Source organism: Lynx rufus, unplaced genomic scaffold, assembly GCF_022079265.1.
Source record: "Lynx rufus isolate CCGP_SWC_20201006 ecotype Redwood Valley unplaced genomic scaffold, mLynRuf1.p SCAF_16, whole genome shotgun sequence".
Taxonomy (NCBI): Eukaryota; Metazoa; Chordata; class Mammalia; order Carnivora; family Felidae; genus Lynx; species Lynx rufus.
In genome coordinates, this window is record NW_025814830.1 from 19,072,359 (window position 1) to 19,084,148 (window position 11,790).

The following is an 11,790-nucleotide window of genomic DNA, read 5'->3' on the forward strand; positions in this document are numbered from 1 at the left end:
CAAGGGGAGAGCATCCACACCACCTCAGGACCATCCTGACGAGCAAGGACACCATACAGACGGAAGCAGGCACCCTCTGAGCCTTTGGGGGGGGGGGGCGTGTAGTGGCACCGAGCAAGGTCTTCCTGCTCTCCTGTCATAAAGTCGGTGTTTACCTCTCCCTGGGGTGTCTCTCCTCCAGTGTGGAGGCCAAGTGGGACATATGACAAAGCTGCTTCTCCTGGAGTAAAGGAAGAGAAAGCTCATGGATTTGCTGCCAGTTTGTCACTAGGCATGTTTCTGGTTGGTCGGCAAAAGCCCACTTCTCAAAAGGAAAGGGGCCGTGGGTCCTTCTGAGCTCTGTGACGTTCCTAATACCGAACACTGGATGCTGGTCCACGCCCTGTCCTTGCTCATGCCTGCCTAGAAGGACGTCAGCTAGCGGCCTAGAGGCACACCGCCACACAGGGCTGGTCAGACAGAACAGCCAAGGCTTCAGGTAGCAGAATGGAACCAGGGGCTCAGCTGAGGTGGCACAGCTGGGGACTCAGGCTTGCCTGGTAGATCAGAGCTGCAGTCTTATTTTTCCCCTCAGCCTACCTTCCCTGGAGCCTAAGAGCCACAGGAATACAATGTTCTGTATACAGGTCCGAGCTCCCAGTACTGAAGAGCCATTAAAGTACACCCTGATGCGGCATGCTGCCTCCGTGTCCCATCCCAGTTCTAATCCCTAGAGTGAAATGAGTCCAAAGCCCCTCTGCGACGTCACCCCTCACTCTTCTGCTTCCCTGGAAAAGCAAGGGGAACTCCAGTTAGGTCAAGGAGTTCGACAGTGGGTGTGATGTAAAACAACATGTCAGATACACCGACTGACCCTGGGAATCAGGTGCCTGATGGCAGCTGTCTATGGGGTGAAAGTGAAGCCGCCACCCAGGCACAGCCTCCGGCTCACTTCCCTTCCAAACCAGCTGCGTCGGAGGGACTGTTTCTTCCCAACAAGAGCCTATTAGTGCCGACTGATATTTTATTATTACATAAACAACGGATTCATCGCAGACCATTCAGGAAACACAGAAAAGTATGAAGAAGAAATAAAAATCTAATAATGCCACTAGTCAAGTCAACCCGTGGTAATCCTGGTGTTTTCTGCCAGTCTCTTCTCTCATGGGAGCAATACAAGTTCAAAATCACCTAGACATGGACATCCCTACATTCCCTGACTTCTTCGTTCATTGTGGTGTGTTTTTTCCCGGATGATGAATTGTTCTTAACTCCAGTGTTAATGGGGTAGAGGTGGTCTATAACTAGAACCGGCCTGGCCATCTTTTCACCGAAAGGCGGGCACTCAGGTGTTTCCAGTCCTTGGGGTCACAAACAATTGCCTCCATAGCAAAGAGCTCACAGGTCAAATGTTCCCTTTGCTTTGAATTTCTTTGCAGATCGCTCACTTGACCGAAGCTGGAATTTGCTTCCATAAATGTAGGAAATAAAGCCATCAATTTCCACTGTGAACACACAGTTTAGCTTGGGGATAACTGGAAAACAAAGGAGGAAAAAGGATGAGAAAAAAAAAAATCCTGACAGCAAGTTCACGTTTATGCAGAAACTATTCCTAAAATGTCTGTATTAGAAAGTAAGCTAAGGGGTGCCTGGGTGGCTTAGTCGGTTGAGGTATGACTTCAGCTCAGGTCATGATCTCGCGGTCTGTGAGTTCGAGCCCCGCGTCAGGCTCTGTGCTGACAGTTCGGAGCCTGGAGCCTGCTTCGGATTCTGTGTCTCCCTCTCTCTCTGCTCCTCCCCTGATCGCGATCTGTCTCTCTCTCTCAAAAATAATGAATAAACATTAAAAAAATAAAAAAAAAGTAAGCTAATAAGAAATGGGAAACCCACAAAGGTTAGCAGTACCAGGATCACAGGGCATTATTCGGTCATGTGGCCAGTTTACTCAGACCGTAGATATAACTCAACACCCAATTTTCAGGGTCAAAGGCTCAAGCCAAATTCCCAGAAAAAGTGCTACAAATAGGTCTTTCCCACATCACCTTAAGATGGACTCATGGCCTGTGCTCACTGGGGACACCTGTGCACCATTTTCTGAGGTTTAGAGTGAGAATACAAGGAAACGGAAGGTAGCAACAAGAAAAACCAAGCTCCAAAATTTAAGGAACCAAAACCTCCCACTGTGGTTCTGAAATCTCAGATTTTTGGGCAAGGAGTATGGAAATCTCGACAGACCAGTGGTGCACACCCATCTCTGCTACAACAGTGAGCTCTAGCACATCAAATGGATGACCCAAAGGGTCACCAAAAAGGGAAAGATCTTGGAACACTCCAGGGACAGGCACCACCTTAGCTCCCCCCATTGTCTGCTTAGCCCCCTTCCTCTGAGAGGCAGCAGCCTTTGGGCAGGGTGGGGGGGTCTCCGTCACAGAAGTAGACTCAGGTGTCTGGAGGCAGACCCTACAGCCCTTCCTTCCATCGTATCAGGCCGAGGCTGCTGACTGGGTGCAGGGATGCCTCAGGGAGAGCCACGGGGGCAAGGATGCCCTCTGAAGGTGTGGACTGCATGGTCAGCAGGTATCTGTAATCTGTGCTGACGTGAGAGACCAAACTGACCCACTGAAGCCACTAGTAAAGGGCTGATGAAGCTGGGGAGGCCACAAACCACAACGCCCTGAGACATAGTTACGTACCTTTTAGGCGGTCTTCTTTGGTGATAATTTTGAAAACGTGCTTTGTTTCCTGTAGAAGGATTCCTGTAACACCCACGTAGGAGGGGCATTTGGATTTTGTGACTGCAAAAGAAAAGGGCATTTGAAGCCTTGGGCTCTGTGGTGCTGGGGGAGCCACAACCAGCTAGGCAGGGGGAAGTTCCTCAGCTCGACAGGGACCAAGCTGGATGAGAAGTCAAAGTCCCAATCCCTTGCCTGTGGCTTTGTAGCCTCTGGGTTGCTTTGCCAAGGTGTCCTTTGGAGGGCCTGCAGCCATGGGGGTCATGGGAAGGACTCTGGAGCCAAGAGGTCACGTGTATGTCCGGCACCACCAAGACCCACAGGCTGCTGGGAAGGGGCCAAGTGTCACTGATGGAATCTGAAGGGACACCTGTCCATCATGGTCTTCCCACGACCTCCCAAACTCTGGCCAGAATGGAATCTTGCTACCGGCCATCGAGCAACGAGTAGGGTGAACTGCCCCCACAGGGAGCCAGCCCCTCACCTCTCCTGACCCATGCCCCAGTGTAGCCAGCGGACTGAGCGCTTGCTATGTGCCTGGCACTGTTTGAGGTAGATGCTAGGCACAGCAGTGAATAAGACTGTCCTAGGTTCTGTTCTCAGGGAGCTGATGTTCCAATGGTAGGAGGGGAATGTGTACCAAACCACAAAACTGTGTTTTGACAGCGGTAATTGCTATGAACAAAAAAAGAACAAGGTAATGGGGAGGAGGGTTTTAGTGATGGTAGACCCTCGGGGGAAGTGACATCTGAGTAGGGGCCTGAATAATGAGAAGCAGTCAGTCTGTGAACACACAGAATTCTGGGCAGGGAGAAGGGACAAATGCAAAGGCCCTGAGGCATGGCCAAGCTTGGTGAGGGAGAAGCAGAAATCAGGCCACTGTGGTTAGACCTGGTGTTCAATAAAGTCACAGGGGCCTTTCAGACCACAGTAAGGAAGTAGAAGAGAAACATGGTCTGATTTCTGGTATAAAACCTTCCCTCTGGCTGCCTGGTTGGGGGAGAAGTGTGTCAGCAGCTTCTACAGGAATCCAGGGGAGATGGTGGAGGCTTATATTTGGGGACTAGGACATGCTGATGGATGGAGGTGAGGGATTAAGAAAGAAGAAATGTGATCTTTCCCAGGCTTTTGGCCTGAACAGCCAGGGTAAACACTGGTACCATGAACAGAGATGGGGAACCCCAGGGAAAGGGCTGATTTATGGAGAGGCCTGGAGCTGTTTTGGATATGTGTAGCTTATGACACCCATGGACATGTGGGTGGCTACATCCAGTAGACAGGACAGCAGGATGAACAAAGATGTTCAGGGGAAGGTCTGCATTGGAGAGGACAACCTGGGAGCTGTAAGTCCATAGCTGACATTTAAAACCATGGGGAAGTGGATGAAAGGGACTTTCTGTTCAAGGCTGTGGGCAAGTGCCAGCAGCTGCTGTGCCCTCTGGGATAGTAGGTGGGGTCCTTGGGTGGAAAGGTACACAAAGACCATTTAGAGTGTGTCCAAAAAGTGGCCATAACTAGCTTAGGTAGCTAGTTGTCTCCCACTCTCAGTGTTGGTGGTCTGGAAATATCCACATGGCAAGGAGTGTGTCTAACCCTGTAGCACAGAGTTATGGTGCCACTGAGTGATGCCTTGGGCATTCGGGTGACCATATGATCTTAGGTAAGTTACCTGAAACAAGAGCCCCATGAAGATCTGCCTTTAACAGCTTGGCCTGAATCATCTGTGGCTGCCTAGGAGGTAAACAGAAGCCCTTAACATACACCATGATCAAGAGTTCTGAAAGGATCAAACAGGTCTACAAACATCTGTGGCCAACTGGCTCCTAAGGTTGCATTTACAGTGATCATAAGACTTGGGTTTTGCCCCAAAGGGCAAGGCTTCAGAAATGCAACTCACGTGTCTGGCTTGAGACCACCGCACAGGTCCCGGATGTACTGTTTCCAGAGTTCATGTAGAGGGAGAAAAAGATTGTAACTGTGGAACCAAAGTCAGAAAGAAGTAAAAAGTTAGGTGACATGAGCTGGGCAATATAACATCGAGAGAACACAGAGCATGGCCTGATGCCAAGGATCCTGACCTGGGTCACTGGGGGCTGGGTGCAGATCCTAGTTCTACAGCAGATAACCTGACTAAAATCAAGTACCTTCACCTTTTGGACCTCAGTTTCCTCACTGCTAGAACCCTCTTGAGGCTAAGTGAGAAGAAGGTGTTGCCCTCCTTTGCCCCTCCACCCTTCTTGCTGGCTAGATACGGCCTTGACAGCTGGGGCTCAGACACCTTAGACCATGAGGCAACATCCACAGATGACAGAGCAGCCACGATGCACCCGGGGAGGCACTGCCTGGGTTTCTGCCACACCAGCCCAGGGTGGTGCTCACGCAGACTTCTTTTCATGAGAGAAACAAACTTTGATCTTGCTTAAGCCACTGCTACTTGAGGTCTTCTGTTACAAGAGCTGAACCCGGTAAGCCAGGAGTAAACAGGAGTTGCTGGCTGTCATGTACACCCCCATGGAAGGTAACAGGGGTCTGGAAGGTGACTGAGCAGGTGGTGGGACCAAAGGGAGGGAACAGGTAAGAGGACCTCAAAGGCTGTCCTCTGGGGTCATCAGTACTGGTCCTGTTACCTCATGGGGAGTCTGTTTACATGACACTATTGGTTAGAAAAGTGAGAACCTCAGGCTCACACTTGAAGTGGGCTCTATGGGTGCAGAAGCCAGCGAGGAAAACTGGGCAGGCAGCGGCCCCTTCCTCCACCCAAAGGCCAGCTCTTTTTGCAACAGGGGCCACGGACAAAGTGAATGACTTTGTTTTGTGGGATGTGGGAGGCTATCTGGCTACCGGTCTTGGCGTGAGAGTCTAAAACCAGTCCTAAGACGCACATATGCAGAACTGTGGCCAAGGAGAGACGCAGTGTCGGCTGGAGGGAGGAACACATCCTCCCACGGAGTGATGCGTCCCTTTCAGAAACTTCTACATGTGGGCAGCACATTCTTTGGCAATAAAACCCCAGTGGATGATTCTGTCTAGTACTATTAAAAGCTATAAAGAGTATATATTAAGAAATATCAGTTCCTCTTTTTCTAGGAAAGCTGAAAGACAAACAGCCTGTTGCCATGGGTAACAGACTCACTTATGGCACGAGTCTCATTAGTTAAGGCTAGGACGGAAGCCAAACACTAAAACAGCAAGAGCCTCACCGCGTCTCACTTTAAAAGCCAAGCCCAAACACGGTCTGAATTGGTAAAGGAACGCTGCCCCCTTGTGGCAGAAGTGGGAGAAGCTCCTACAGCTTAAGAGGAAAGGGGCTGCCAACGGCGCTGGGCTTCCCAAATCCAGCCGAGACAGGGAAGATTAAGCTGCCCTACGTAGAAAGGCAGGAAAGACTTGGCGTACCTCTGCTGCTCTGGCTTAATGTCAAAGAGTCTCAGCTCCCTCCTCTGCCTGGCAGAGAGGCCTTTGGATTTTTTTTTCTTCTCTTTTCGCTTCCGGCGAGCGGAGTACTCCAGAACGACAGCCTTGCGTTGCAGGTGGTCCTCGCGGGCTTGCTGGCTCATGTGGGGCAAGCTGCGCTTCAGGAAGGCCCTCACGAAGGCCTCGGCCTGCTGGGCTCCCGGAAGCTGCACAGGGACAAGGTGGCACGGTGCCCACTGCTCTGGTTGGGACAGCCCTGGAACCCACGCCCTCTTACACAGCACTGCAACCGCAGACGGGATGCCATCGCGGACCCATCTATCTGCCCACTGAGCCTCACACAGCCACTCATGTGCTGGATGTTAGCTCCCACAGCTGTTCAGATGCGAAAGTCACACTCAAATGCCAATTTGTGACTGCCACACAAAACAGCCACGTCAAAATTCGACTTCCTGCCCTACTTCTTAGAGGTTATTTTGAGGATAAAAAAACCAAAACCCCTTTATATGTGGAAGAAAAGACTTCTCTGACCCTTGGCAGGGAGGAAAGCTTGGGAAACGTATGACAACACTTAATCAGTCATGACCAGAGGAAGGCGAGTTCAGAGAACCAAGCTATGGCCTCAAAGGAAGTGATCTGACGCTTGGGAAGCTGGCACCACCTGCTGCTCCAGGGTGGGCCATGCCTTGGGGGGTAGGAATTTTGACACTGTACCCACGATGCAATCCTCTTTCCTTGGGTTTGGCCCGTGGACACGTCATGGCTACTCACTAAGTCTGCTCCCGCACCACTTGGGGAAAGGAAGAGCCAATGCATCTCAGCCTCCTGTGCTCAACTTCTCCCACACAGAGCAGAACATCAATTCACTGTACTTAGCACAGGCTCTTAGGACCTCTGGGCAAAATAACTGTCATAACTACGCGTAATTCTTGAAGGAACTCCAAACACCTCTGCCTCTTAAGCTGGGAGCTCCACCAATCTACTCCTCATTCAGGTGCCTCTGTCCTAGGTCTGCCACAGCCCCAGCGAGCACTGTCTACTGAGGCCCTGCCTCTTCGCTGGGCCATCTCCTGAACCCTGTTGCACTAACCGGGCTGCGAACACCCTGAAGCTCATGTGTCAATAGTAAGCTCTCTCTTATGGAGGAGAAGAGGGGGCAAGGGGGGGCATGAAGATGTGATTCACCTTGTCCTCAAGGTAGCTCACAGTAAAAATGGCAGTTGGCTGGGGCGCCTGGGTGGCGCAGTCGGTTAAGCGTCCGACTTCAGCTCAGGTCACGATCTCACGGTCTGCGAGTTCGAGCCCCGCGTCAGGCTCTGGGCTGATGGCTCGGAGCCTGGAGCCTGTTTCCGATTCTGTGTCTCCCTCTCTCTCTGCCCCTCCCCCGTTCATGCTCTGTCTCTCTCTGTCCCAAAAATAAATAAACGTTGAAAAAAAAAATTTTTTTTAAAAATAAAAAAAAAATAAAAATGGCAGTTGGCTTCAGCTTTGCACCTTTAGATACTAACTAAAGACTCATGATCATCATCATTATTACTGTGAGAGGTCAATTATTTGCTTCTTTTAAATACCTAAGTAGTCCCTCTTCATGGAGAAGCCAGATAAAGGCATATCAATCTTTTAAAATCTTGGTTTCATGTTAACTCCCTCAAGAGGAGTCACCAGTGGAGCTTCTGCCAAACTGACAAAGCATGTGTGCAGCATCCAAATATAATCCATATATTCCACTTATGAAACGTGATTTGCCTGCCCTCTTCAAGAGTAAAGGGGGCATATAGGGGTGCCTGGGTGGCTCAGTCAGTTGGGCGGCCGACTTCGGCTCAGGTCATGATCTCACGGTCCGTGGGTTCGAGCCCCGCGTCGGGCTCTGTGCTGACAGCTCAGAGCCTGGAGCCTGTTTCGGATTCTGTGTCTCCCTCTCTCTGACCCTCTCCCGTTCGTGCTCTCTCTCTGTCTCAAAAATAAATAAACGTTAAAAAAAAAAAAAAAAGAGTAAAGGGGGCACAGTGACAAAGTCAAATGATAGTGCTCACTTCGCCAAGTTTCAGGTGGGCATAGTCCAGTGACCTCGGCACAGTGAAAGATGACACAAGATTAAGAAGTCTTCGTTTACCAAACAAGAAGAGGCCAGCATATGGAAACAGGCCATCAGAACAACAGATCTTGGCTGAGCCTAACACATCTACTAGAAAGACGAGGAGTAAGATGTGGGAAAGGACATCTAAAGCAAGACTGGAGTACTAAGCCATTCCGTCATCACCTCTGTTGTTCCCAGACTTCCTGCCATGCACAGTACCTGAACATCGAACTCTTTTGCCTCTTTCTGAGAAAAGGCGTGGTAGATCACACCTGGGGGATTAAAGCAAACAAACAAATAAGAAATGATAATTCCTATTGGGTATGGCTATAAAGCAAAGACTTTTCTAACTATGAAAATAACTATGCTTACTTAGAGATAGAAGAAGATTGGGTGCTATAAAGAGCACAGCTTCAAAGCTTTCTTGGATGCCTCTTATTCCCCCCCACCCCCGACCACCCATCTGAGAAGTTCCGAAGGTGTGCTTTAGAACAGTGCTTCTCAACTGTTAATTTACGTAAGCATCTCTAGGATCTCATTAAAATGTAGACACTTGGGCCCCAATCCCAGATTCTGCATTTGTAACAAGTTTCAGATGCTACTGCAGTTCAGCAGACCACACTAGGAGCTTGGTTAGGAGTTTGAACAGTTGCTCTAGAAGTCTAATGAAGCAACTCATTTAAAAGTTATATGATAGAGGGGTGTCTGTGTGGCTCACTGGTTAAGCATCTGACTCTTGGTCTTGGTTTCAGCTCAGCTCATGGCCTCATGGTTCTTGAATTTGAGCCCCACGTTGGGTTCTGTAATGGCAGCGCAGAGCTTGCTTGGGATTATCTCTCTCTCTCCCTCTGCTCCTCCCCTGCTCTCTCTCTCAAAATAAATAAATAAACTTAAAAAAAAAAGTTATACAATAGAGAGTCCCAGGATGCAGATGGTAGGAAATATTACACTTTGTTGACTGTAAGATGTTAAAAAAAAGATTTTTCACATTTTAACATCTATGAAATTGGGATGTATCATACAATAGATGGTGTCCTAAACTGATAAAATACAGTAGGTCTTTATTCAAGCTCAAAATAGATATTGATCAATGTGGTTTTGACCTCTAAAAACTTACACATTTCCTAATTTGCCTGAAGAATAAAAAGATGGCTGTAGGGACAGAGTACGGGTGTGAATGGAATAAGAATAAGACAAAGGCCTGGTTTAAGGGTCAAAAGACTAGAAAATATGGTTTACACAATGCTCCATCAATCTCACTCCAGGTCCCTTATGCTTCCTTGAGTACATATGAAAAAGCAAACCAATGTGTTATATATTATATTATATTATATTATATTATATTATATTATATTATATTCAGAGTCTGGCTCTCCCTCAGATGGAAGAATGGGAGTAAAACTTATTTCTAAAGAGCACCCCAGGAACGACTTTGCTTCAACTGCCACAGTTGTTTAGACATGAAAGTCTTTTCTGAAGCAATATACATAACGACTATCCAGCATTCATTACTTGCCATGTACCTGGTTAAAAGTTACACATATTTTCCCAACAATCCTTTAAAGTGGTTATTATTCCTATTATGCACATGAGAAAATTGCAGCTCATATAAGCTGAGACACGTAACTTGGTAACAGAGATAGGGAGTGGCACAGATCGAAATGAAAATACTGAGCCAAAGACCAGCTTTAACGGTGTCTACACTCCACTGGGTGCTTGCTCCCCTTCTTGGCATTGCTATCCTTTGCTCAACTCCCCAGTCCTGGGTTAGCGGTACCATTCCCCAGCATGCTCCCAACGCTTTCCACCTGACAAGGGTCGTTCACAGAACATCAGGAAGGCTGGGCAGATACCACTACCAGTACCTTACAGAAGGGGAAACCAGGTCGTAAAGAGTATCAGGGCCTTAACCACCGTCACCAAGTGGGAGGCAGTGGACAGAGAGGCGGTGGCCCAGTCGGCGGTAAGGTCTTGGGCCCTCCTTTAACACCACACACCATTGAGCAGGCCCCTGTGGGGGACCTGCCGCCAGCTCTGACATCAATACCTGGCTCAGACACCGAGCCAGGCCAACCGGGACTCTGGGCCTCAGTTTCACTTATGTAAGGCAGGACAATTCCCACACCAGTTCCGTTTGGACTTCGCAGTGACCCTGTTCACCCACTAGCACCAACTCCCCGACCACTTACATCCCACCCCACCCCAGTTTCGAGGCCCTGCACCCCGCTTACTCTTCATCCTCGGGCCGCTTCCGGTGCGCTCTGATGACGTTTCCTGCGGGCGTCGCTCACTCTTCTTCACTTTCTTCAGCAGCCCTCGGCCATCAGAACTTCTCTCGCCAAAGTTTGTGGTGGAGAGACTTCTTGTGCCCAAGCTCGCAAGGCACGCTAAATCGCCAGACGGACACGCTGCAACTCTGCTGGGATCGCAGGCGCGCAGGGCTGCTGTCAGATGGCGCCGCCTGTGACGTCACGGACGCGCGTCGACCTAAGCTAGCGCATGCGCCTGGACGCGGGCCCCCGCTGCGGCGAGAGGTGCTGCTGGTCCTAAGGGTGTATCTCCTGTATGGAGGTTTTTCAGCTTGTGTATCCTATAGACGGAGGAAGGTCAGAAGCTGTGGGGTTGCGGTTAGGACTTGTGGACTGCTTGTGAAGAGCTGGAGTAGAGCGAGGCGAGCCAACTTGAAGAGGACCGCGGGGACGTTGGGGACCAGGGGAGGACGGCAATGGTGGGAATGAGGTCCGTTGGAGTCTTTAATCAGCGTTCTCTACAGATTAACCGAGGCGCTGAAGTTGGGATAGAAAGCTTAGGTTATAGTTTTGTCCTGCTGTGTGATCTCGCTTTAAGTCACTTCCCATTTCCAGGCTTCCTTTTCCCCAACACTTGTGAGTGGGCTGGGCTTGACAGTCTGAACGTTTTCTTGAGACGCTAGTGTCTGTCAGGAAGTTAAAAGGCAAGGAAAGATTCTTACTGCTCTGGAGAAGGGTCCAAGAATTGTGGCTTGGAAGGCCTGATGCAGACCTCTCAGAAGTGACCTGGTGTGCAGGCTGAATTTCTGCTGAGTGCTGGGCCTGAGCAATATGGTCCCTGTACTTTAAGTTCGTGAATTTCAACTTCGGGTGAGGTATAAAGTCCTTTTAAAGGAAAAGAAATTCTCAGGGAACCCGGAGAATTTATGACACAGATCCTAGTTTGAGAAACATTGATTTGTTTTTGGATGGTTACCTTGTGCCATTTTGATCTTAAACCTAAAACTGCAGGCCCTGAAACTCAGTGGCTTGTACTGGTGAGCCTGAACCTTATATATGTATATTACCATCAAAATGGAAACACAGCATTTAAACGTATTGCACTTGAAGATGCCTGAGAATAGTTAGGAGTTTATGGGACTAACTTTAAGAAACTATTCTTGGGGATCCATACCATATGAACTACTAAATGTGAATTTTAAAATAGTATCATGAGACACTCGAAGATAGTAAGAGCCAATTTCTGTGCTGTAGACTCAAGGGGGCCCTTTTGAGCAGGACCTTTGTGATTATGGAGATAAGGGAGAAGGCAGACTTCTGTCTTTGAGAGCTTCTTTTT

At 49.1% G+C, this 11,790-nt stretch overlaps 1 protein-coding gene across 1 annotated transcript; it reads right to left on the reverse strand.

Annotated features, from left to right (window-relative positions):
- Positions 1–985: 985 nt before the first annotated feature.
- Positions 986–10,649, reverse strand: POP4 (POP4 homolog, ribonuclease P/MRP subunit). Its single transcript, XM_047078333.1, has 7 exons — positions 10,434–10,649; positions 8,422–8,474; positions 6,108–6,331; positions 4,609–4,686; positions 4,381–4,442; positions 2,673–2,774; positions 986–1,514 (listed from the first exon to the last, which is right to left on the reverse strand). Exons 1-7 carry the CDS (start codon positions 10,438–10,440, stop codon positions 1,378–1,380), a joined length of 663 nt encoding a protein of 220 aa, XP_046934289.1. The 5' UTR covers positions 10,441–10,649; the 3' UTR covers positions 986–1,377.
- Between the last annotated feature and the right edge of the window lie 1,141 nt (positions 10,650–11,790).

Coding starts and splice junctions, on each gene's coding strand:
- POP4 (XM_047078333.1), bottom strand. Junction 4,687..6,107: donor ATTAAGCCAGAGCAGCAGAG/GTACGCCAAGTC, acceptor TTGGTTCCACAG/TTACAATCTTTTTCTCCCTC. Junction 2,775..4,380: donor TCATGGGGCTCTTGTTTCAG/GTAACTTACCTA, acceptor TTTCTTTTGCAG/TCACAAAATCCAAATGCCCC.